The sequence below is a fragment of the Podarcis filfolensis genome, assembly GCF_964270895.1.
Source record: "Podarcis filfolensis genome assembly, chromosome: 8".
Taxonomy (NCBI): domain Eukaryota; kingdom Metazoa; phylum Chordata; class Lepidosauria; order Squamata; family Lacertidae; genus Podarcis; species Podarcis filfolensis.
Window position 1 is genome coordinate 49,872,292 of NC_139611.1, and position 25,147 is coordinate 49,897,438.

The 25,147-nt window shown below is 43.4% G+C and overlaps 1 protein-coding gene across 1 annotated transcript in view; it reads left to right on the top strand.

Moving 5' to 3' along the window:
• Positions 1 to 3,362: 3,362 nt before the first annotated feature.
• CMIP (c-Maf inducing protein) overlaps positions 3,363 to 25,147 on the top strand; it is a 149,492-nt gene continuing 127,707 nt past the window's right edge. The window contains exon 1 of the mRNA XM_083624878.1: positions 3,363 to 4,646. Coding sequence (XP_083481004.1) covers positions 4,350 to 4,646 — 297 coding nt within the window. The 5' untranslated portion in view covers positions 3,363 to 4,349. The remainder of the gene's footprint in view (positions 4,647 to 25,147) is intronic.

Below are 25,147 nucleotides of genomic sequence, written 5' to 3' on the forward strand. Positions count from 1 at the left end.
AAGGAAATCTGACATCTGAAGTTTGTTTTTGCTGCACATGGTGTTATTTGCATCTGAGTGAGGGCGGGCCCAAGACATTATGCCACTTGAGACCAAAGAGACAATGGCATCCACTCACCCACCTCCTCTACTGCGTGAGGAGACTGGAAGCGGCCCCAGCACCCTGAAGGTGGTGGGGGATAAAAATGAAGGGCAGAGAGGAGCAGGTGGTAGCACAGTGGCCCTGCTCTTCTCCAGGTGGCAGTGCAGAAGGCAGCGAGTAGAGCGCTCCTCAGGGGCCTGGAACTGCCGCCTCACCCAGCTGTCCCCATCCTGCTTCCCGAGGTAAGAAAACTATTCAGGCCTAGCCAAATTATCTCATGTGAAGGAGTATGGGTGACCATAGTGATCAGTGATTGTCTCACCCCTTGTGTACCCAACTGATCACTGTGCTCAGATACCATCTGATCAGGAGGTCCGTTCCACATAATATAGTTGCTGCCTTAGACTGGACTTAACCATGCAGGGTCCTTTACCTTACCTTTTACCTTTAGGAGCCAAGCTTCAGTGTTGAGGCACCTGCCCTTTCGGATTCCCTCACCTTGAAAATTATTCAGGCGCTGTCTCTGTAGCCTTTTTGGCACCCACTGAAGACCTTCCTCTTTTGACAAGCCTTTTAAATGGATATCTTTCCCAGTCTGCATCTGTACTGGAATTGTTTTAAAGATCTTTTTGTTTCATTGTTTGTTTTATGTCACCCTGGGCTCCTTTAGAAGGGCAGGATATAAATTTAATCAGTAAATAAACAATGGTGCCCCTCATTGTATTTTGATGTATTAAGGAATTTATATAAACTCCTTCTCACTCATATGTCTCAAAGTAGCTGACAGGAAAATAAAGTGAAAGCCAATGTGGTTAGAGTGTTGGACTAGGACCTGGGAGTCCAGGATTCAAATCCCCACTTGGCCACGAAACTCACTGTCCCTTCGTCTAACCTGCCTCACAGGTTTGTTGTGGCGATTAAATGAGGAAGGGGGAACCATGTACACCACCTTGAACCCCTTGGGGGTGGGGGCGGAAAGATAGGATATAAATGCAATGATAAGCAAGCAAGCAAACAAACAAAATATACAATATACAAAATTTAAGACAAAGATTAAAACATGAAAATATAAACGTTAGAGCAACATTCATAGTGCACAAGGCTGCTGAAATAAAGCTATTTTCACCTGGCATCTGAAATGGTGCCAGCTTGTTTTCTAATGTAACGGAGTTCCATTGGGCTGGGCCAACTGCACTGAAGGCACAACTCCTTGTTGAGTCTCTTAACCACACTTAGAAATGGAGAAGAATGTGGTGGGAGTAGTGGGGGGCCACTAATAGCATTCCTCCAGCTACTGACTTGGAACGTATGGAGTAAGGTGCTCCGTATAGTTTATTGGGCCTAAGTTGTTCAGGGCTTTGTTTTTTTGTTGGCATCTGTCTCGAGAGACAATGGAAGAGTGTGCCATCGGTGGTAAAGTCACACTGTTGGAGAGTGACAGCGCCTGCTAGGCCAGTAGGGACTGATATGGGAGAGAGACACATTTTATTGCAGCTAGGGCAAATGAAGGTGTTCGCTTTCGCTGGTGCAGATGCACCATGGCGTTTCTTCTCTCTGTGCTCCTCCCAGTGGTCATTTCTCCTCTGGTCATTGCTGCGAATACACAAGCTGTGAATATACAACCTGTCTGCAAGGGATTCCCACACTGCAGGGTCAATGTTCCCAGCCTTCATGTCGCAGACATCTTTATAATGCAGTTATAAAGGGCTTTGTACACAAGCACAAAACCAAGTCTAAAGAAACACATCAGAGGGCAACAGGTTGTAGAAGGCTGATATGAATAAGATCTCACTGACAATCATTCTTGCAAAAACATTTTTGCCCCACTACACCCTTTTCCATGGAAACATGTTAAGTTTGGGAAATGCATTATTTCATAAAATTGATCAGTAGCAAAATGAATGAGCAAAATTCAAGTCAAATTTGGCAGCTGTGATGGAAGCACATATATTTATATGCACTGCTCTTCATTCATGCTAACATCGGTTATGTTAACAGCTTTCATTGTCGTTGTGCTTTTTTTCCTTCAAAAAGGGGAAGTTGTAATGAGTTGTCATGTCCTAAAAATAGTTCCCATGAAGAGTTCTGAATTTGTTTTGATTATAACATGTAAATCAAGAGTTGGGGAACCTCTGGCACCCCAAATGCTGTGGATTCTAATTCCCATCAGCCCCTTCTAGCATGGCCAATAGTTGAGGATGATTCGAGTTGTAGTCTAACAACATGTGGAGGCCCACAGGTTCCCCATCCCAAATTTAAACCATACTGGACAGCGGATCTGTATTATCCATGTGTGCATTAACACCTTGGTGTGTATACCACCTTAGTTTTGCTTGTTAGTCTGCATTTGTTTTAAGGTTGTTGTTTTTTAAAAAAAGAAATCTTAAATGATATTTTAAAATCCAGCATGACATGAATTTGGAATTTATTTTACGTAAGCTGCCATGTATATTTTTGCAAAAATGTGGGAAATAATAATTTTACATATTTATTTGGTATTACATTGGATTAATGTAAGCTGCCTTGTGCGCTTTCTAAAAAGGCAGGGTATAAAATATAATATTTTGATGTTTACATGAGGCTTATTTGGTAATTGTATTATTTTTAAATTGCCTTGTGCACTTAAGTAAAAAAAAGGGTAATAAATAATAGTACTAGTACCACTATTAGTACTACTAATGGGTTGCATTCAGCTAAGTCCTACTCCAAGCAGACCTGCTGAAATTAATGAACCTAAGTTAGTCACGTTTAACTAACTTCAGTGGGTCTATTCTGAGTAGGACTAGCATTTACTATGGCCAATAGTAATAGTGATTAATAATATGACTGATGATAATGCTTGCTGATTTCATATAAAATATATAAAACATTTATAACCCACCTTTCCATTCAAACAATCAAGCTGATTATTACAACAACCGTAAAAAAAAGAAACTCACATTAAAAAGCACCCTCCCACACAAGGTGAGAGATCTTCTTCTTATAATTTACGTTTTATTATAATTTAACAACAATAATAAAGAAAAGAAGACCACGATTCATTACACTCCTTCCCCCCGCCCGCCCGCCGCGCCTTCCTTTTTTTTCTCTCAGAGCAATGGTTCCCCTCCATCTATGCCCCTGAGCTTGCACCCCCGCCCCACACACTTTGCGGCGCGCGTGCCACAGAGCTTCCGCGCACCCCCGCGGCGCTGACCCCCCTTTCGGCCCCAGTCTGCCTTAAGAGAGAGAGAGAGCAGCAGCCCTGCAAAGCGGCTCTTCCAGCTGGCATTGACGTCAGAGCGGGCCGCACATGACCGAGGGGACCAATCAGGCGAGCCTCCGGAGCTGCTCCCGCAACAATCTTTCAGCGAAGCTCGTGTCTCTTCCTTGCCCAGCTGCAGGAGGAGCGGCGGCGGCGGCGGCGAGGAGGAGGAAGAGGCGGCGGCTCCACGCGCCTTTCCTCCCTTTCCCACACCACGCGCACCCATCCACCCGTCTATCCTGACGCGCGCCCAGCCAGCCCTTCCCTCCGTCCCCCGCAAAGCGCGTCTGTGGAGCCCGTTCAGACGTGCACGGCAAGAACAAGGAAGGAGCCGGGGAGACAGAAACCTTTCCCCCATTTCTACTCGCCCCCCCCCGGCCCCGCGCTTCCCTTCCGCTGCTTCCACTCGCACAAAAGAGGATTCCCACACCCTCCCTCTCCTCGCCTGCCTTTTGGATGAAGCCTGCCTTTTGTCTCCGGCTTCCTGTGCGTCGGGATCGACCTTTCCTTTCCAGCATGGATTTGGGAAACTGAGCAACAAGATCCTCCGCCACCCCCTTCCCCACCCCCGCAGCCCCACAGACCACAGTCAGAAAACAGAGAAAGGGAGGCGAGGATCAAAGCGGCAGCAACAGCGACGCAAGGAAAGAAAGAAGCTTTAATTTTTGAAGTTTCCAATAAGGATTTCTCTCCCCTCTGGTCGCTTCCTCTTTGTGCGCGCGCGCGCCCGTCTATTGGGTTTGTTTGGTGGTGCTTTTTTTTTTTTAAAGGGGGGTGTTGCTTTTCTCACCCCTCCTCCTCTCTCTTGCTCTTTTGTAGGGGGTAGAAAAACCCCTGGATTTTGTATATGTTTGTGTGTTTTTCTACGTTTTTAAATTTCCTGGACGATTTCGGGGGAGGAGGTGGGGGGGAGAGCAAGCAAGCGAGTGGTGGGGAGGGTTGGGGAGCCAAAAAATACCCCAGAGGGTAATAATAATAATAAAACAAAGAAGCCAAACGGACCGTCTCCCTCTTAAAGCTGTGATGGATTTCAGTAGCAGCTGCGGTGGTGGAGGAAGCGACCATAGACAGATCGAGGAGAGCAAGCCTTTGCTGGGCGAAATGTCTGCAACGGAAGGGAATAAAATGGGGGCCGCGCTGTGCAGGCGAGGCGTCCACTGCAGTGGGATGAGATATAAGCTGCTTCAAGAAGGAGATATCCAGGTTTGTGTCATCAGGCACCCCCGGACATTCCTCAGCAAGATCCTCACCTCCAAATTTTTGAGGAGGTGGGAACCTCATCACTTGACCCTGGCGGATAACAGCCTCACGTCAGCAACAGTAAGTAACACGTTTCTCTCCTCCTATGTGAGGGCTGCCTTCTCCCCCTCCCCCCTGCTCCAAAAGAATAGGATTCTCTCCTTTCTGGGAAGGGAGGGATCTCTCTGTGTGTACTGTATTCACAATCTCGATATTGAAGCGTCGACTTCGTTCTCCCCCTGAGATGTGGTGTCAGGCGAAAATGGTAGCAACGGATGTCCACCCACCCACCCACACGAATGATTATTAGGTTGTGTATCGGGAGGTTGTGCAAACCTTTCTTTTATAGAGGAAACGTTTCCATGCAGCCTTAGCTGCTGTAAGTGGTTTTGGCTATCTGTCCATGGGGCTTGTAAATGTGGGAATCTCAAAATAATAATGCAGTTTTTTTCCTTTTAAAATCTGTTTTTGTACATTGCACGCCAAATTTTTAAAATAATGCAAAATTTAAAAACCTGCGAGTGCATATGCATGGAAAAATCTGTCTGATCTTATCTAAAGACCAAAACATAAGAGGCAACACTTAGCTGAAGATTGTTTCTACCTTAGGCCAAGTTAATAAAATAAAATCTTACAGAACTCTTCCTGCCCTTGAGCAACTGGCACATCTGATGTTAATGTAGGTTGATGAAGTCTTGTCTTTTAAAGACTCTTTTTTTCCTGAGCATATTTGTTAATGAGAATTAGCCCAAAGTAACATCTCATGGTGGAAGGTTGTGTTTTTGGTCTACCGCACCCCCCTCCAAGTACTGCATCTATTTTTCTTTTTTAAAAAAACCTTAACCTTTGAAATAATAAAGTGTGCATTGGTTTAGAACTGTGATGTGAAATTAAAGTTGACTTGAAAACCAAACAAACAACCTGTAGAGGAAAACTGTAACCCTTTATATGTCTGTTTATAGGTAAGCCTCATTATTTTCAATGGGACTTACTCCCAGGTAAATGTGTGTAGCAGTGCATCTGAAGATAATGTATTGAATGTGGAAAGGCACTGTATAGTTTAAATGGACTGATAGGACTTTTGTAATGTTGCTGTGCTGTGCGGTACTTTTACGATGAGTGGTAAAAGTGATTTGGGCCTTGACTTTGGTTCTAGGTCCCCCCCCCCCTTTGTGTGTATTCTATCTCTGACCCATCCCCATTATGGATAGCAGAGGAATTTAATTCACCATCTCCCTCCCTCTCCCCCATCTTTCATTGAGGATTAGTCAGGATAAGGAAGAGAAACTACAACAGAAAGGTGCATTTCGTCTCCAAAACTTCCTTCTGCTACACATGCTCCATTGAGATGAATGGAAGAATGGAGCCTCTCCCATTCATTAGAACAAAGCTTGCCTAACTGTGAGTCCAAGAAGCCCTTCCCCATTTTTATAGCATGGCATGCTGTAGATTGTATGTAATGTAAAAATTTGGTGCATATTCCATACAGCTAAGCCAACATCGTAAATCCATGCCATTCAACTTTTCTTTATTATTACTACTTTAAAAAAAAATTTTTTTGCCCACCTTCCCTCCAAGGAGCTCTAGGTGATGCGCATGGTTCCCTCCCTATTTTATGCTCACAACAACCCTGTGAGGTAGGTTAGGCCGAGAGACAGTGACTGGTGCTAGGTCACGAAGGCTGCCCATGCATGGGAGCTGCAGAGTTACAGTCCCCCAGCACCCTTAAACTACAGCTCCCAGGATTCTTTGGGGGAAGTAATGTGCTTTAAATGTACAATGTGTATGCAGTCCCAGTGAGCTTTGTGGCTGAGTGGAAAAGTGAACCTGGTTCTTCCTAGGCCTAGCCCTCTAGCCACTACAGTCACACCGGCTTTTCATTTCCACTTCTGACTCACACATGCAGTATGAAAGCCACTTTTACAGCCCTGGAGTCTCCTAAAAATCAATTAGCTAACTTCTAAGCAAGTGTGCATAGATGGCAGCCTTCATTTTCTTCTTATTATTTTTACCTTTACTGTGTGTCGCAGTCTGTGTCCCATGTCACCCTTTCCCTTTCATCTCTGTGTTTTTCCCCACCCATTTTTTTCTCTGTCTACAAAATATGGTTACAGCCCATCTTCAGTTCAAGCTGCAACCCAATTTGAGGATTCTGACCCCTACCAGTTGAATATAAATATATATTTTAAAAGACAAGCTGGCACCACGTGTAAATGATACAAGCTTATCAAATTGTAGTGACCTTTGACATGTTTACAACGCAGAACTGCAAACATGGGTGAATTCACATTGGTTGCTTTATCAAAGCTTTGTTTATTTCTCCCTCTCCCCCACTCCCCAGTTTTGTATACAGTAGAACATCTGTGCAGGCCTTGATTTCTCTTGACACAGAAACAGATGATTTTGAACTTTCCTTCCATGATTTTTTAGGAAGACTTCTTTCTCTTGGTGGTTGTGTGACAGGTTTTTACATTTATTTCGCAGTATTTTTATACCACTTAGTTGTCAAAACCTCTAAGCTTTTTTACACAAAATGCTTTGTTATGGTTGTATGCTGCTTTGGAGGGGGGCATATTAAAACCAGTTCCTGGGGTCCTGCTTGTGGACATCTGATGGGTTGCTGTGAGAACAGGAAGCTGGGCTAGAATGGGCTGGTGGCATGATCCCACAGGGTGGTTCTTAAGTTATTAAGGCCAACAGGTGGTATATAAATAGTTATTATTATGGTATAAAGCACACAGACTGGATGGCCTGCAAGCCCACTCCCAAATTTCTGGGTTATATGGAATGCTAGTTCTACCTGGAGTAGACCCAGTGGAGTTAACACACACGACTAAGATTCAGTAGTTTCAATCGACTTACTCTGAGTGCAACTGACTTGGAAATAACCCCATGATTTTAAGTTGAGTGGGGAATCTATGATACTCCAGATGTTTTTGGACTACAATTTCCATCATCCCTGATAGCTGGTTGATGGGAGGAGGGCCACAAGTTCCCCAGCCCTGTTCTAGGTCTAGAGATGGACCATGCACAAGAAGTTTCTTGAATACATTTTCTGATTTAATGTCATGCCAAATAAGCAGCTGTGGATGATGTCATTGTTTACTGCCATTTTGTCAGCCATTCTAGCGCCTATAACATTGGGCATCATTTTAGTAAGATGCTGGTACTGAAAGTGAAAAAGGGCCAGACCAAGGCCAAAATCAGTCATGCCAGGAAGCAGATGTGGGCAGGCCCGTGCAGAGTCAAGGGCAGTCAGGTACACTTGTCCCAGGCCTTGGCGGGTTAAGTTGGCTGAGGCCTTCTGTTAGGGGCCTGCTGGACTTACGCTGTCATGCCAAGAATGCCCTGTGCCTCTCAACCAAGTGGAGACTCCTGCCCCAGGCCTTCGATAAGCCCTGCATGAGTCTGGATCTGATGTACGATGCAACCCAGGGTGCATGCAGTGAATAGCCACGGCTAAAACTATAGTGGGCAGAACTTGACCAGGAGAGGAGGAAAGGCCAGACTCCTAATATTTATTCCAGACCTGGCCAGTCCAATGGCTTCATATTACATATTATTGTGTGAGACAATTCAGCAGTGAACTCACCTGATCTGTAGCCACTGATTTTATTTGTGGATCAGAACATGATCTGCTGTGGAATCTCCACAACTCTGAATCCTCTGACAGCTTTTTTTGTTTTTTTAATGCTCCCCACCCCCTGACATTACAGCTTGGAGTTGCTAGCAGTGGGACCAGGGATGGTCCATGATGAACATGCTGTTCCTCGCAGGTACATCGTTGGGGAGAGGGGGAAACAAGATGGCTGCCCTCATGTAAGTATGGGGACAGTCATCTTTTTTTCTGTGAGTAACAGCACATGATCGTGTCTCATCATTCTCTGGGCATTTCTGGTCCCAGCTCAACTCAGTGTAGCAGGTTGGTAGAACATTTTTTTTTCTCCTTAAAAAATAAAATTAAAAATTCAATAGCAACCCTCAGACTGTCTGAAGACGTTATTAAAAGATGTTTTGCATGAATTTTTATTTTTGTTTAAAGTGCACAAATGCTTCTTGAATCAGGATGGAAGCAGTCTTAATATTGATAATCTGCAAACCATGCATGGTTAAACTATGGAATTATCTCCCACAAGAGATATACTGTAGATGACCACTAGCTTGTATGGCTTTAAAAGAAGAATAGACAAATTCACGAAGGATAAAGCTATCAATGGCTGTGAGCCACAATGGCTATGTTTCTCCTCCAGTGTCAGAGGCATTTTGCACCAGAATACCAGCTGCTGGGGATTGTCACAGGGTAGTCCAACTGCAATGCCTGGTCCATCTATTCCTAGTCAGTCAAGAGTGTCCAGTGTTTTCCATTTTACCTGCTCCTGATGTCCTCACAGCTTCTCTTCCCAAGTTCTTTTCTCTCTGTTTGGTTCACTTCCAGTATTAGAGGTTCCAGGTGCCCTTACTGGACCCACATCTTTCTCACTCATGTCATTGCTGCCTCTTTGTTTGTCCAGTCAGCACAACCACCCAGAAGGAGAGTGTCAGGCAAGTGGGGTGTGAGGGAGCTGCTACTGCACCTCTTTTCCCTCCACTGCATGGTGAGAAGAAGCTGGGGAGGAGGTACTGGGATTGGCAGTGAGGCCCCTTGCAGAGTGTGGGCCCTGACAGGTCCATGGCAGTGTATTGAAACTAAAATGTTCACTGCATGATCTTTTGGATTCAAAAGCATTAAATCAACGTTTTGCTCATAGACGTACCCTAGCAAAAGACAGTAGGCCTGTTAACAGGAGATGGCCAGATTAGGTGCCTCTTCTTCACAATGACTTGTTAGACAGAAATTTCTTAAGATGACTCTTGAGAAGGGGCCTATACAGTGGTACCTCTGGTTATGAACCATTGGAGGTCTATTCTTAAGGCGAAACCATTCTTAATCTGAGGCACACTTTTGCTAATGGGACCTCCTGCTGCTTCGCCGCTGACGCATACCGGGGCAAAGTTTGCAACTAGGGGCATTTACTTCTGGGTTAGCGGAGCTCGTTACCTGAAGCGTTCGTAAGGAGGACGGTATGTAACCCAAGGTTCCACTGTATAGTTCTCTATCCTGTTCCCCACAGAGGAAGCTGTGCAATTACCTCTGAGGTGCACCAGCTCTCAACAAACACAGGCAATAAACTAGCAACTTTTCAGATATTGTTCTTTCTTGTCTTTCAGGTTTATCTGTCGGACAGTTTGCGTCCTTCCCATTCTATACCTGTTTCAATTGAAAGTGATGTTGACTATCCCAACTGTTTTGATGGATACTAACCACCTCTTTCCCCTCCCACTCTATACACAGTATTTCATATAGAAAATTGTATATTGGATACAGATAAGTTCTGTTAGAATCCATCATAGTTTTGCCACTGATTTAGTGAGTTGCCTGTTGAACTATTCTATGAGAACTGGTTTTTCAGAATGTAGTTATCAGCATGGGATATAAATTATTATAGTATGTGTTTTCCTGATCTGTATTATTATCTGTTCTTTCTCATTGTGCAAGACACTTCAAACAAGATGCAGGTTTGCAAGGCATGCACGACTCCTGGGTGGGTTGTTTTTCTGTCATGCAGGAAGATAATTCATAATAATAATTTCATTTTGTGCCAATGAACAGAAACATGTTGGGTTTTTTTTTTCTTGGTTCCACTGCCTAATGTCCCAATAGAACAATTTAATATTTACAAACTTTTGTTTTCTGTATAACTGGTTGCTCAGGGACATAGACAAATTTTCTCCTCTGGGCCAGATGAAGTTTTATAAAGCAAACACCAGAGGAGTCTAAGTATTTGTTTATTTCTAAAATCCATTACAGCATTCGTGCGCATGCTATCGTGTTCATATTCTTTGCAACAGCAGCACTTGAACCAATGTAGCAAACTATAATAAACTAAAATACAACAAAATTAATAAAAACTACATGTAGATACTCCTGCGTCTGCCTTTCTGCCTAATATTTTCATTTTTGTTTGCCTAAGTTTGAATTTTGAGTCTGCACTTAAAGGAGGGGATGGCAGTAGGCTTTCTCTACCCAAGGTACTTACTTTTTGGTCCGGCAATTGCAACTAGAAAGCTTCCAGTTTAGATTTTTTGAAACAATTTCCTAGCCCTCACAAGTGTAGAGATGCATTTTTAAAAGCCAAAGATTCCCAAGGATCAAAACCTGAAAGCCTGGTTCAGACATTTGACCCAGCAGTTAGCTCCTGCATCTGATAGGAAGCCAGCTCAGACTTCAGGAATTCTTGGTCCATATGAGCTGGGTGTGTTGCACATAAATCTGTAAAAGAAAACCCACACTCAGTATCACCTTTATTTATTTATTTATTTATTTATTTATATATTTACTCATTCATTCAGTAGAGTTACCCTGTGTTATAGAGTGTGTGTCTCAGAGACAAGGCATGGAGAATCCAAGAAAGGGCGTCAGATGTATACACTAATCTTTATTTCCCTTCTATTTAATTGATAAAATTGTCTCATTTTCATTGGAAAAGTTGCCAACATTTATTTTCAGATCCGTGTAGATTATATTCCAGTAACAGGCTAGGTAGCAGCGTCACTATGATTCCAGAGATTTATTGCTCCCCAATTTTCCCCCTTCTTTGCTATTTTTAGATTCTTTACATTCTTCTGTTTCTTCTTTCTTTCCTTTGCTTTAACCACGTTATTCCTGTGCCCAGCATAGTAGCTTTAAATCCCCACTGCTGTGAAATGAAAACGGCCAAGTGGTCTCTTTTACCAGTTTGATAAAACATTCATGTATTGTACTCTGCTTGTAAAGCAGGGATTGCGAACCTCAGTCCGGGCGGGGGGCTGATTGCAGACCTCCAGACCTCTGGATCAGGCCCTCAGGACTCCACCCCCTCTCCCAGTTCACACCCCTGCCTGGCCCTGGTTCTCACCCTCCTTGAATGTTTGCCTGGCTGGAATGTGTTCTTGAACTCTGATAGTGCCTGTTGTCTGCCTGGATGGAGGATAGAGAGGGTCTGTGTGTGCCTACTGTATAGAGGGAAAATTCGTTCATGGATTACATTAAATGTTCCACCTACCTTTCCCTCTGACTTGTCCCAGCACTGGCATGTGGCTCCTGGAATGTTGTCCGGAGAGGAATGTGGCCCTCAGGCTGAAGGTTTCCTACCTCTGTTGTAAATGTTGGAATATAGGATGCTGGCTTAGAGCAAGGCACGTGGTTTGTTCATCTAGGTTAATATGGCAGCAGCTCTTCGGGGTCTTTTCCATCACTTGCTATCTAATCCATAGAAACAAAACCTGGAGATGTCAGGAGTTGCACCTGGGACCTTCTGCATGCAAAGCATGTGTTCTGTAGCCACTGAGCTACAGCTGGTTCACACAGGTATGGAGGTCACTTGATGAACTCATCACTTTGTGAATGGCAGCTAAAGGCTGGTTCATTCATGTGAGCTGGATATATGGAGGATTTTAACTGCTGAATGAGCTACAGCAGAAGAGACACTATAGAATCCTTTTAATGGTGGTTCACGTTCTCTACTGTGACTCTGCATATTTTGAGTGATTGAGTGGTGAGAATGGAAATCATCTGGTGTCCATTCCTGAGTGGATTAGCTCTAAATGATGAGTCCTCTGCCTCTGTTTGAGGCAGCATTGAGTGATGCATACCTTCTCCCACTCTGCAGATGAAAATGGAGACAGGCTTATAATCTCTGTTCTCCCACCAGCAATGAGTTCCTGAGCCCTCTCTACACATAGTGGAAGCTCTTCGTTGTTTTTGTGTGATGCGTTCATTTGTTAAACAGTGACCCTGTGCTTCTGTGACTTAAAAAGCCAAGAGCGAGGTCGCTCTTTTGGTAGAAGATAAGACATTTTTCTGGCATTTGTTACCAACTGCAAAATATAGCTTGGTGACTGCAGTGTGTGAAATGGCACACACTGTGCCTTCGTGTGCATGCCTTCGTGTGCATGCGCGTACCCACCCACCAGTGATTTAGTAATCACCGGGAACCTCAGGGGGAGAGGTTGAACTCTTAAAGAATGGTGATGTTAGCAATTCATGTTGACTGAATTTGGACAAGGCGAATTACCAAGCTCAGGGACTCGAAAAATAGGGACTGTCCCTATTAAATAGGAGCAGTTGGAGCATATGGTGCTAAACCAGAGTTGTAAGCCTTCTCTTGTCAGTACTGTGATCAAGTGCAAGGAAGGGCTGTAGCTCAGTGGATAGAGGATCTGCTTTGCCTGCAAAAGGTCCCAGGTTCAACCCCCACCACGTAGGACTAGGAAAAGAGTCTTGATTTGAAACCCTGGAGAGCTGCTGCCATTCAGTGTAAACAATACTGACTCAGTATAACACAGCTTCCCTTGTTGCTATATATATGAATCTTTCTTAAGGTCTACATATAATTTGACAAAATATGGCTCAAAATACACATGACATTTGTTTTGTTCTCTCTTATCCACCTAGGGATTCAATTTCTATGAATTCCAATGCAAACCGACCCAATGTTTTCTTGGTCTATTGTGTGAATCAGAATGTAATTATGCTTCATATTGTGCAGTTTGATAATTTTGTGGTAAAGGTTTTGGCTCAAAACATGTACCAAAATTAATATTTTAAAGTAAATTTAGATGTATTTGATGAGATAAAATAAATGATTAAAAATGCAGTTTGTAGTTAAAAAATAGGTTTAAAATAATTTTTCTGCATAGGTTTTTTTTTAATGGCAGATTAAAGCACAAATACAATATAAGAAGTGTGAATGGACACATGCGGAACTGACACACATTGGAATTAGACTGATCCAGCCGTCCCTACCTCCACCATGAATTTTGACAGAGTTGCTTTTTTGTATATGTAAATCAAATTTATAAAAAAACTTAAATTAGTGGTCTCTGTTGCAAAAGAGAATTATCTAACAGCATAGAACAGCAGCTACCATGAACTGTTTTCCAATTCTCCCAAAGTGCTAAATAGTATAGCTTTCTCTCCTGCTTCCCTTTTGCCGTTAAACTCAAGGTAAAGCTCATGGGATTCTGAGTAAGAGGGCTGATGTGCTCAAATCTTGCATGCACCATCTGATAAACCCCTGTGAGAACAGGCTAGTGTACCAGCTGGGACTTTTGCTTGATCCAGTAGGGCTCTTTTTGTGCCCTAGTCTCCCATCCCAATACTAGCCCAAACCCAGATCTGCTTGGCTTTAGCAATGCTGCAACGCTGTGTGCTTTTAGTCGTTGCATGCATGTATATGCTGACGACCTGGGAAAAATAGAGAGGGTGAAAGCCTATATTATTTTACTTGCAGGAATCTGGTCAACTCTCTGTCTGTGATTAATAAGGACGGGGTGTGATTGCACAATAACAACGAAGTTACTAATTAACCTCCATCAAGGAAGCGAAAAGTGGATGTTGATACATTGTTTCTAGTTTCACTTCTGTAGTTGTGGGAGGCGAAGCTGGAGATAATTCTTCTGAGAAGTACGGTAATTCTTGTTAGCAGCAACATCAGGCCGCTAACCTGGGTCTAATTCTAGAGGGGGCAGCTGCATTAGTCTGTTCGTACAAAAAACAAGTATTGTGGTACCTTAAAAGACCATAACAGGTTTTTTTTTAACGGAACGAGCTTTTGTGAGTATGATCTGCTTCATCAGGCATTGGTCCAGCTAGCAGATTGTTGACAAAGGAGTGGAATTTATATTTGAGTGGGTTCTGGTCCTAGGAACATAGGAAGCTGCCTTATAATGAGTCAGACCGCTGATCATCTAGCTCAGTACTGTTCACACTGACTGGAAGCATATCTCCAGGGTTTCAGACAGGAGATTTCCCCCAGCCTTACCTGGAGATGCTAGGGGTTGGACTTGGGACCTTTTGTGTTTATCACTGTGCAAAATATGTACCAGGGAATGCCTTGCATAGGAAGGTGCCTTCCTGTCTTGCTCAGCATTGTCTATGTCTAGCAAGACCTCTCCAAGATTTTAGGTGGGGGAGTTTTCAAGCCCTACCTGCTGGGTATGGATCCTTGGACCTTTTGCATGCAGAGCTTGTGCTCTCATCATTGAGCTGCAGTCTTCCCTTGTCAGTTCAGCCTGTGCCTTGTCAGCATAGCAGCTCTCTTAATTATAAGAGCAGCCTCCGTCGGTTTTCAGAAAAACTGATTGGAAAACTACATGGCACAGGAGGAAAATGCTCCCTGGAAGAAACCAAGTAAAGTGAGAATGACTTGTATCCAACGTGTACAAATTCAGATGATGATACAGCTCAGTATAATTTCCCTGTATAAGAGACATTTATATATGCTTTTAAACCTTATTTGGCATGGGAGCGAACATCCAGGCCCAGGCGTTGAACCGTAATGATGGTTCCTATGCCAATTGTCGTGTGTCTGGCAGATGGAGGGAGCAGGAATCAAGCTGCACCTCACAGGGTCTGGCCTTCAGGAGGGTGAGCTCATTTGTTTGCTTTTTCTCAGCAAAGCAGCTCAAAGGGGGGGGGAGCATTAGCTCATCTAGTCCAGGATGCAGATTGATTGTGGGACATATGCAAAACATTTCATGATTTCTATGAACTTAAAATATTAACTCAAGGAGTTGTGGCTTGTGCTGCATTATCCCCTTGGGTTTGATGGTTTAGATTTAGTGCTGTGCTGAACATTTCTCCTGCATTCCACCCCCCCAAAAAAAACCCCTCCATGAAATAACGAAGGGAAATAAATAAATACAGCATTTTCAAAAGGAGAGAAAATTTGGTGGTATTCTCATGTGTGGTGGGGTGCAAGGTTTTTGCTGCATTTACCTTATTTTTGAAAGATTTTGAGGGGTGCTTGTATCTTCTCTTTCATTCTGTAAATCAGAAGGGGAACCTCTGGATGTGCCCCCCCGCCCCCCGGTTCCAATTTCGCCTGTGAGTTATTTCCTCAAAACTGTGCCCACCTGTCAATCAGTTGACAGGGCTAAGCTACATGCTAAGCAGGCTGTAGTCATCCTCTGGACTCATTAGCCAGTCTTCCCAACCCTAGATGTGATGAAAATTCCGTCCTGAGTAAGAGGGAATTCTTTCACAGCAGGGATGTGTGAGGATGTGGAAACCTGCATCAGGTATTTGTGACTTCAAGTGTTTCTGCTTTGGGGGGATGTTGAGAACCGTTGCTCTTTCATTTCTCTATTCTGCCACCGTCCCCAAGGTTGAGGTAGGAAATGAAAACTAGCAAGTGTGATGGTCTGGGGAGGAGTTAGAAAAGGATATCTGATTGCATTGTTAGTTTTAGTTGTTTCGAGAAACCTTTTAAAAAATATGCTTTCCAAGGGGGTTTCACAATATTGAGCCTAGTGGGGTTAGTAGCTGGGGACACCCGTCCACTTCAGCTGGCTGAAATACTCAGCTGGTGAAAGAGGACCCCTTGCGTATCCCAGCAAGCCAGGGATTGTTTCCTGAAAACGAGATGCTCTGCAAGGCAGAGAGCCAAAGGTTTGCGGCTCGTGTGGCACCACAGAAGGGTCTCATGTTTACCAGTGGCAGCCAACGTCCTCCTGCTGCTCTCTTGCAGGTGTCAAGTTAGGAGAGGGACTGTAGCTCAGTGGCAGAGCAGCTCCTTTATACACAGATGGTCCCAGACTCAATCCCTGGCATGTCCAGGTAGGGCTGGGATAGACTCCCTGCCCCAAAACCCTGGAGGGCTGCAGCTTCCTCTGAAAACCTTGTGCCTGTGTAGGCATCGACTGCACAGGTCCACTCCTCGTTTCAGACTCATGATGGGCGTATGAGATGGCCCTAGGGACTTCACGCTCTAGCCTATCCTAGAATTCCCTGGGAAGTGATTGTTAAACCACTCTCAGAATTGTTGTTCTGTGAGGGTGTCCTAACAATTCTCAGCACCCTTAACAAACTGAAGCAGTGACTGTTTAAAGCTTTAAGCGTATGGTGTGAATATAGCTGTAATGTGAGCACACCAGTTCCTCTGTGTTGGTGAAGAGGAAAACACTGCTAGGTAGACCCTAACTGATTGAGGCCCTAAATACCTGAAAGATCATCTCCATTCCTACAGACTCTCTGCAGAGGGGTCTCTCTCGGAACTTCTGCCACCCTCAGAAATACAGAGAATGGCAGCCCAGTAGAGGGCAATCTCTGTGGCAGCCCACAAGCTATGGATCTCCCTCCCCACAGACGTGTGTCTAGTAACATCATTGTTCAGCTTTCACTGTATGCTAAATGCATTTCTTAACTCTGGCTTTCAACAGTTAAAATATTTTGTTTGGAGGAATCTACCACTTTTGCTGAATTTTGAAATTGTTCTGCTCTGTTTTGAACAGCTTTGCTTGTTTTTATAGTAGTTAACTGTTCTGTCTGTTTTTATAACTATATATTATGGTGCTGTCATTGGCCCTGGTATCATATGGTAACTCCCCCGTCTCACTTATCAAATAAATAAATAAATAAATCCATGACAATATCTGATACAACATGAGCCTGCATCCATCACCTGGGATTCTCCTCTGTCCCAACCTTTCAACCCCCATCTCAAATTAGGCAGGTGCTGTCCACCTTTTGGTGGTTATACCCCATTTACAGATTACCTGCGGTTCGGGGAGACTCATCTGACACAAGCTGTGTTTGTCCTTTCAGTTTTAATGCTGCTGTTTTGCTTTGGGTTGCTGTAATTGCCCTAATCATGAGTTTTTATTACTTTATTGTGTACGCGATCCTCGGAGGTGGAATGTAGGGGGTGGGGAGTACATATGCAGATCTGCGTAAATTGGAAAAGAGTTGTTGTTGGTTCGTCAGGATTAATCACCAGTGAAATATTGCCTCTATGTTTCCTTCTGTCCAGATTATGAAACCTAAACTGGTTAGTTTGCTTTCCTGCTTCATGTGCCTGCCTAGCACCAAACGTTCAGAAGATGGTCTGGGTGTTTTTTAATGCTGCTACAAAAGCTGGTGTGTAATTGAAGATAGCAAATCAAAGCTCTCTTTCAAATTGGAAAACCAACCCCTTGAACTGTTTCTCTAGGAATTAGGGTTTGTAAAACCTGGTGTACTAGAACATCACACTTAATACAATAAACAATGCCCGAAGGTAGTGGAGACAGGAGATGATAGGCTATGTTCCTTTACTAAATATATGGTAGGAAATGTGTGGTAATTTTCCAAGTTATTGTTTTGTTTTTGTTCTGTTTTTTCCCCCCCTGCAAAAAGAAGAAAGTAAAAAGACTTGCAGTTGCTTTAAATGAACTCACTTGAGCTGATCCGTCAGAATTAGGGGAGAGGTTTGATATATTTTTGGGGTGGCTTGGAAAAAATACTTGGCAAGCATTTGTGGTGAAAGTATTGGTAAATTAAAAGGTACCACCCAATCCAGAGTGTGATGACTGCTGCTCCACCCTTCCTAGATCTGCTCTGTACATTTTTCTATTCTATTCTTTATTTTAACAAATTGTAATTGGGGAATCATCTGCCTTTAATTTATTGACATTAAAATATACTTCCATATTACTAAAATCTCAGGGTAGGTGCCTTTTTGACATGTTGAAAGTATGGGAGTCTTGAAACAGCCACCATGCATTGCTAGATGAAAGCTTTCTTTATTGCAACAGCACACCAACCCAGACAATCTAAAAGCAAACTAACCACAAGCCCTTGATTCTTGGTCATCCTGATATTAAACTGCTCCCACCTGATTAATCAACTAAAGTTCAAGTTAGCTAATCTGTCTACTTGCAGCCATATTTGTTTTTTTTTTGCAGGGAGGAAGAACTTGTGGCTGTCCTAGATGTTGCTGGACTCCATCTCCCAGCACCCTCAGCCAGCATGGCCAATGGTCAGGGATGATGAGAGTTGTAGTTCAGCACCATCTCTGGAGGGAAACTGGGTCCCAATCTGTTTTATAGTGGTTTATTGTTTTCATACCAATTTCCCATGTACAGAGTGCTTTATAACTGTTGTCAGCATGCAACAACTGTGAAAGGTAGGTGAAGTTTGGGTGTTGCCTGTCCAAACCAGGAGTTTGCAAAACATTAACTGAATGTTATGTTGTGAAGATCTACAAATGAAGGGTGGTATACAATTTTTAACAACCACCACAACAATTTGTTACGATGAGGTGTCCCGACTTTCTCACTAAACTTTTAACATTATTTTCCCTTTCAAAAAAGGAGTAGAGCAGCCTTGTTGAACCTTGTTATTATTCAGCTGAGACTTAGTTTCTAATTAGAAAATGCAGCAAGAGACTAATGATTTATAGCCCCTTCAGATTCCATCTTCATTACAATAAGTCATCAACAAATCATCAACAATCTGTTCAATAGTTTCATTTTAGAGGATAAAAATTGTGGAAGGATTGGAGCATCTTTTTATCCTAGTTCAGTGGTAAGATTGTGGAGAGAGAGAGAGAGAGAGAAACAGAATGTGTTCATTCCCTAGCACCCACATTGCAATGATTTCCATTTAGCGAGTTTGGGCAAGAGTTCTTTTTGAGAGCTGGCTTTGAGATCTCAAGGTTGCTCATGGACAAACAATACCATTCCAAATGTGTCATTGGTTTGACTCAAGTTGAGCACCTCTCTTTCTGTTCTCATTGTTGCTCATAAGGCTCAAATGTAGGAAATGTTTGTAAAGGAAATGCAGTAAATGTATGTGGATGGGTAGCTTTTCTGCTTTGCAACTGAATGTATATGCAGTGAGACACTTAACCATGTGACTAAACCTGTGCACAGTCAGAGCTGTGAGCAGTGGGGTGAAGTCACAAGCTTGCACAGTCAAGGTAACCTTTAAACAATAAGTGATGTTGTAAAGGGCAAAGCCGACTCTATCCCCTTTATAATCGAATGAGGGTCACTCTGACCTAGAGAATTCCACGGCTCAGTGGAAGAGCACATGCTTGGCATGCAAAGATCCAGGTTCAGTCTGTATCTTCTCTAGCTAAAAGAACCAAGTGGCAGGTGATGTAGAAGAAGTCTGTCTGAGGCCCCCAGAAAGCCATTGCCAGTCAGAGCACAACACTGGGTTACATAAATAAATATCCTGGCCTGGTGTAATGTAGTGTCCTGTGTTCCCAAGGCTGTGTACGCATTACCATTTCTCCTGCCACTAGTATTTGAAACCGAGTACCCAAGGCATTACCCATGATCCATATGTACCCTGTATTTTCTTGAGAAGCACAGCTGTTTGATGCATTTTCCTTTAAGCCAGTTTCCATCCAGTTTGAAAATGTAAGCCATGGCTAAGCTGAGGTGTGTGCATTTGAAGCATCTGTTGCACATGCGCAGCTGACAGCTTCATTGAATAGGAGGTTGAGGTGTGCATATGTTGCAGTTGTGGGAAAACAAATCAGGTAATAAACACCAGATGAAGACATCCTTGCCATCTCTCTGGTGTGTACTGCAATGGAAAGATGTGACTTGAAACTCAGCAAGGGATTTTGTTTACATTTCTTAAAGCTAAGAAAGGTTCTGTCTATGCTACAGACTTGTGTAATTTAATCTTATTTTAGCTCAGCAACCAAGCTGAGCTGAAAGCTTTTTATTCTAACTTTCAACTCAACTTGGCTGTTGGAAAAGTGTCATATAAATATTAAATCAAAGTGCTGAAATTGAGGTTCTCCTTCAAACAATTGTGTGGCCTTATTGTTTCTGAGAATTCACCAAAGTTTCCTAACACCTCCTCCCAACAAAAGTACAGGGTTCCCTGTAGATTTATAAATTTATTAGAGAGAGAAAGAATGCTTATTAAACCAGTTGGTGCAGATGCCTTAGTTTGACCAGTAACTGGATGGAAAATTAACTAGGGTTCCAGCTTCTTTTTAGTAGCTTTTTCGTCTACCACTTCATAGCACCTTTGACATGCAGGTGATAATGCTTTTATCCATGCCTGAGTACTGCTGAGTCCTGAATACCTAGCTGCTGTTAAAGGCACAGAAGCAGACTACTTGTTTTCCTGGCCATATGGCAAGCATAAAAGATTACAGCCTTAAAAAATGATGGCAATTGTTTAAAAAGGCCTCAGGAGCCCTTGGGCCCATATTTCTGCAGGAGCACCTCTTCCTGTTACAGGCAGTTTGTTCCTTAAGATGGTGGTGGGGACTCTGTGTTCCCTGTCAGGATTCATAGTGAGCAGATACATAGAAGGACTTTTTCTGAGGTTTAATCCCAAGAAGCAATATGTGAGTCATTGTTTTAATGATATGTTGTTTAAAATGTTTAGTCCGTATACGTGGTTATTGATGTTTGATGTACTTTTGTATTTACATTTGTTGGATATCTCCTGGAACTCCCTTTGTATGGTGGGCAGCCTCCAAAGAAGTAAATATGTGGGAGCCCCAGATCTTCCAAAAGGGAACTGAAAGGTAATACAAATTAAATACTTGGGAGAGAGACAGAATACCTGTGATACTTTGTGACATAACCTATAGGACAGGAGTTGGCAAGGTTTACCTCGCCTGGGCCAGTTCACTCCACCAGAGATCCCTCTTTGGGCTGGATTGTGTGTGTGCGTGAGCGCGCGCGCCCGTGATTTCTGGCGTCTGCGCAGATGTGATTTCTGGCGTCTGCGCAGATGTGATTTCTGGCATCTGCGCAGACGTGGTTTCCGGCGCCACAGAAGCGAGTCCCTGTGCTGCACTGCACTGATTTAGCACAGTGCGTGGGGACTCGCCAAGCAGGCGGCTCAGTTTGGGGGCGGCTCATGGGTCGATTAAACAATCCCCATGGGCCTCTTGTGGCCCATGGGCCTTAGGTTGCCTACCCCTACTATAGGACAAACCTTGCTCATAACGCGTGCTTAGTCTGGAGCAGGTTGCCACCTGAGGCGAAATAGGGGTTTCTGCATCCTGGCCTGTTGTGCTGTGTCCCACTTCCACTGGGGTGCTCCTTAGACCATTGCCAATCAGCTTCCCTACCTCCTAGCGGCAACCGGTACACTCTGTGGGAGCTACTCCACTCCTCACAGTATTGCTGCTCACTTGTCCAGGGGCGGGGAAGGTGGAATGCCTCTCTCTCTCTCAGCGGTGGCAGTGATGGTGGTCAGGGTGGAGTGCCACTTCTTACATTTCCATCGCCTGAGGCAGGTGCTTCACCCCACATCATGGGTAGGCTGACCCTGGTCTGGAGACAGCTAAAGCATGAGCCATGATATGATATGCTAAACCATGGCGTAGCTCTTTGCAGAAGCAGAAAGACAGAGGAGGAAATAATAATAATAATAATAATAATAATAATAATAATAATAATACATTGTTATTCATACCCCACCCATTTGGCTGGGTTTCCCCAGCCGCTCTGCGTGGCTTACAGTATATATAAAAAATTGTAAAGCACCAGACATAAAAAATTTCCTGATACTGGGCTGCCTTCAGATGTCTTCTAAAAGTCTGATAGTTGTTTATTTCCATAACATCTGATGGGAGGGTATTTGAAAGTGCAGATGCCACTACTGGTTGCAGTCTGCTCTTCTGTGCTGGCAGGCTCACAATAAGCCATGGTTTGGCTTACCATGATGTGCAAACAAGGCCAGCATAGGTTAAAACCATATAACCCTGTATCTCTGTACAAGAAAGCCAGCCATGTGAAACTTAAGAATCTCTAATGCTTGCTTAAAGGGTTGCAAGGAAGAAGCCACTAGTGGTTTGTCTTGCCATAACTGTCATATGAACAACTGCTGTTCTTTGATAGCAGTGCCCTGTGATTCTTGATGTTTCCTTGGTCCCACCCTGAAGTGGCCTTCAAATAACCTGTCTTGATGGTGGGGCAATGCAGCAGTGGTGGTCACTGTGTTTGCTGTTTCCTCTGTGACTTCTGTAGAATTCTACCAGTGGCTCCACTGGCTAGCTCTCATTATGATTTCCTGCCTGCTTTATCATGTTGAAACTGAGACAGTGGCACCGTGAAATTGAGAGACTCTCTCATTCTACTTCCTCCTTCCCCATGTGCTTTAAATGGAGTCTTAACTGAACTGGGGTGGTTGTGGTGGGAGGTGATGTCTGGTTTGCAAGTAAATAACTGGAATGTCATGTGGAAGTGTCAGAGGGGTAAAAAGGGGAAGTGCGTGTGTGTGCAAGACACCTTTTTGGCTTCATTTTTGTTTTCACTTTCAGCAACCAGCACAGTTTGCTTGAAATGGAGTGCAAGATCCCTGTGAGAGTGAGGGAAGCCTAGCTTGAGCAATGGCTGAGTAAGAGAGGCTTTTGAGTTCTGCGGAACTTTGCTTTGCTTGCACAGACATGCCATGCAGCATTGTTGCAAAAAAAATGTTGTAATAACCGAGTCTTAGGATTTTTGCAACTGGTGGTTCTTTTAAAAAGAAGTAGTAGTCCAAACTGATTTACAATCATTTGTCACTGGGCATGTACATGGTCTTCACCATTCCAACCCCCTAAATTATGTGGGATGATAACTAAGGTTCTGCACCCCCACTTGCAAAACGAGACCATACTGTATATAACATAATCTAAAAGCTGCCTTCTCGTAATTTTTCAGAGGGTGAAAGGGTGAAGGACTTGGAAATCACTCACCAGATTGATTAATATATATATATATTTTAAGCACTCTACGGAACAACACATGTACATAGCACATTTTTTTCATCAGCTTCGGCATAATGATCAAAAGCAGTATCATACTATGAGAGCCATTGGCTTCTGAGAAGACCCTTTCCACTGGCAAATTAGTTCTGTCTTACAAAAATCACAGGCCTTAGGCCAGGGCCTTCAAGGCTTGGTTAGTCTGTTTGATAATTCAGGCCTGGTGAATGTGTTTGTGTTAGAAAAAAATAAATCAAATGCAGGGACATGTACGCTGCTCTGCGGACTACCTGAATGGAACTTGTGGACTGTAGTTTGAGAACCTCTGGCCTGTTTTGATTGGCAGTGGCTCCTAGGGAATGAGGTCTTCCTTTGCAGTTGCTGCCAGAAATCCCCCTGACTGGAGATGTCAGAAGACCCAGCATAGGACCTTCTCTCAGCAATGCCTGTGCTCTACCATTAAGCAATGTCCTCTCCCCTGTGAATTCTTGTTTCCATGCTGCTTCCAGCTTAAAATATGTTTGCTGATTCTTACTTGACCCTTTTATTAAAGCTTAAAAAAATGTTTTTAAGCCTCTTCCCGCACACGTATTTGCCCTTTATCTGTCCTTTAAGGGGGTTGGGCAGCATTAAATCATAGGCAGCTGAAGTGCTTCAAGTTGTGTGTGTTAAAAAAAAAGAGTCTTAAACTGATTATGCCCCCAAAGTAAACGAATTGTCAGTTAAAAGAACACGTCAAAACACTGTCAACATGAAAAATTCTTTTTGAGCTGATGGGTACAGTGTGCATAAAATCGGAGAGCCTCGTGAAAGGAGGAAAAACAGACCAAGACTGGACCACGTGGAGAGCTGGATGCTATTGATGCTCTGGGGATTTCAGTGGCCTTTTGCAAAATAATAATAAGGGAGAGGGGGAAATACCATTGTACTTCCGCTTCTTCTAGGGTGTCTTATTGTTTCTGTAGTCACATGGGATGTCGCCTGTGGAGATTGCAAAGCAAAATACTGTGTCAAACTTGGTGTTTGTTTGTTTGTTTGTTTTGCATTGCTAAATCAGGATGAGTTGGGGGAGTGGAATTTTGGGGAAAGAAGTGGGAAGAGATGGCTAAAAATATGTGTCTGGCAGCACTTGTGGCTTGGCAGACCTCTCCATTGTTTTTGCTGACAGCGTTCATCCCTTTTGCTGCCGTTGTTGGGAATCCATCTTCCACCACTGGTAATCAGATGTCTCAACCCCACTAATAAATCTGCCCTCATTTCTGCTGCCCTGGCTATCTGCTTGTGAATGAAGGAATCTGGTAGCTGGCTATTGTTGACCTGAGAATATGAGACAGGGAATTTGAAAATCCCCAAGGGTCTCGCTTTCATTAGTGGGGTGTGTGCTGCAGGAACATCATAACATAAACAACAACATCAACAATGCATGTGAGTTTTTCTTTAGCAAATAAACAAATATCAAGGGACCAATTAATTCCATGAGTTTGCATGGCTGTGTATGAATAAAAATCTGTCTTTGAAGTGAACTGTGGGGATGTCGAAACAAAATAAAAAAAATCTCCTTCCAGTAGCACCAACTAAGTTTGTGCATATGTTCAGGGCCCAAACCCAGCAGTGCACAATTTTGGGCCAGTTCCCATTATACATACCTGTCACTTGCAGAATGTTAACTTGCAGAGCAGTTGCAGATCAAATAAGACAGGTGAGAGTTTTGTATCAACCTGGCATTGTCTTTACCGCATATCAGCCACTTCAGTCTGTAGAACTGGCACTGTTACAGGTGGCACATAATACACATTCTTCATTTGTGAGAAATTTTTATTTTAAGCATGGTAGAACCTACACTTTGGAATTCCCTGCCTATTGACATAGGCAGGCACCCTCACTGTACTTATTTTGGTGCCTACTAAAAAGTTTTTTGTTTAGGCAAGCCTATCCAGATGTGTAGAATATTGGCATGTGCTTTAATTTGGTTTTTAGCTTATTGCTGATTTTGTTTTATTTTTTGAATGTTTTAAGTAGTTGTTTTAACTGTGTTTATTAATAATGTCATTGTTTTATTTCTGTAAATGA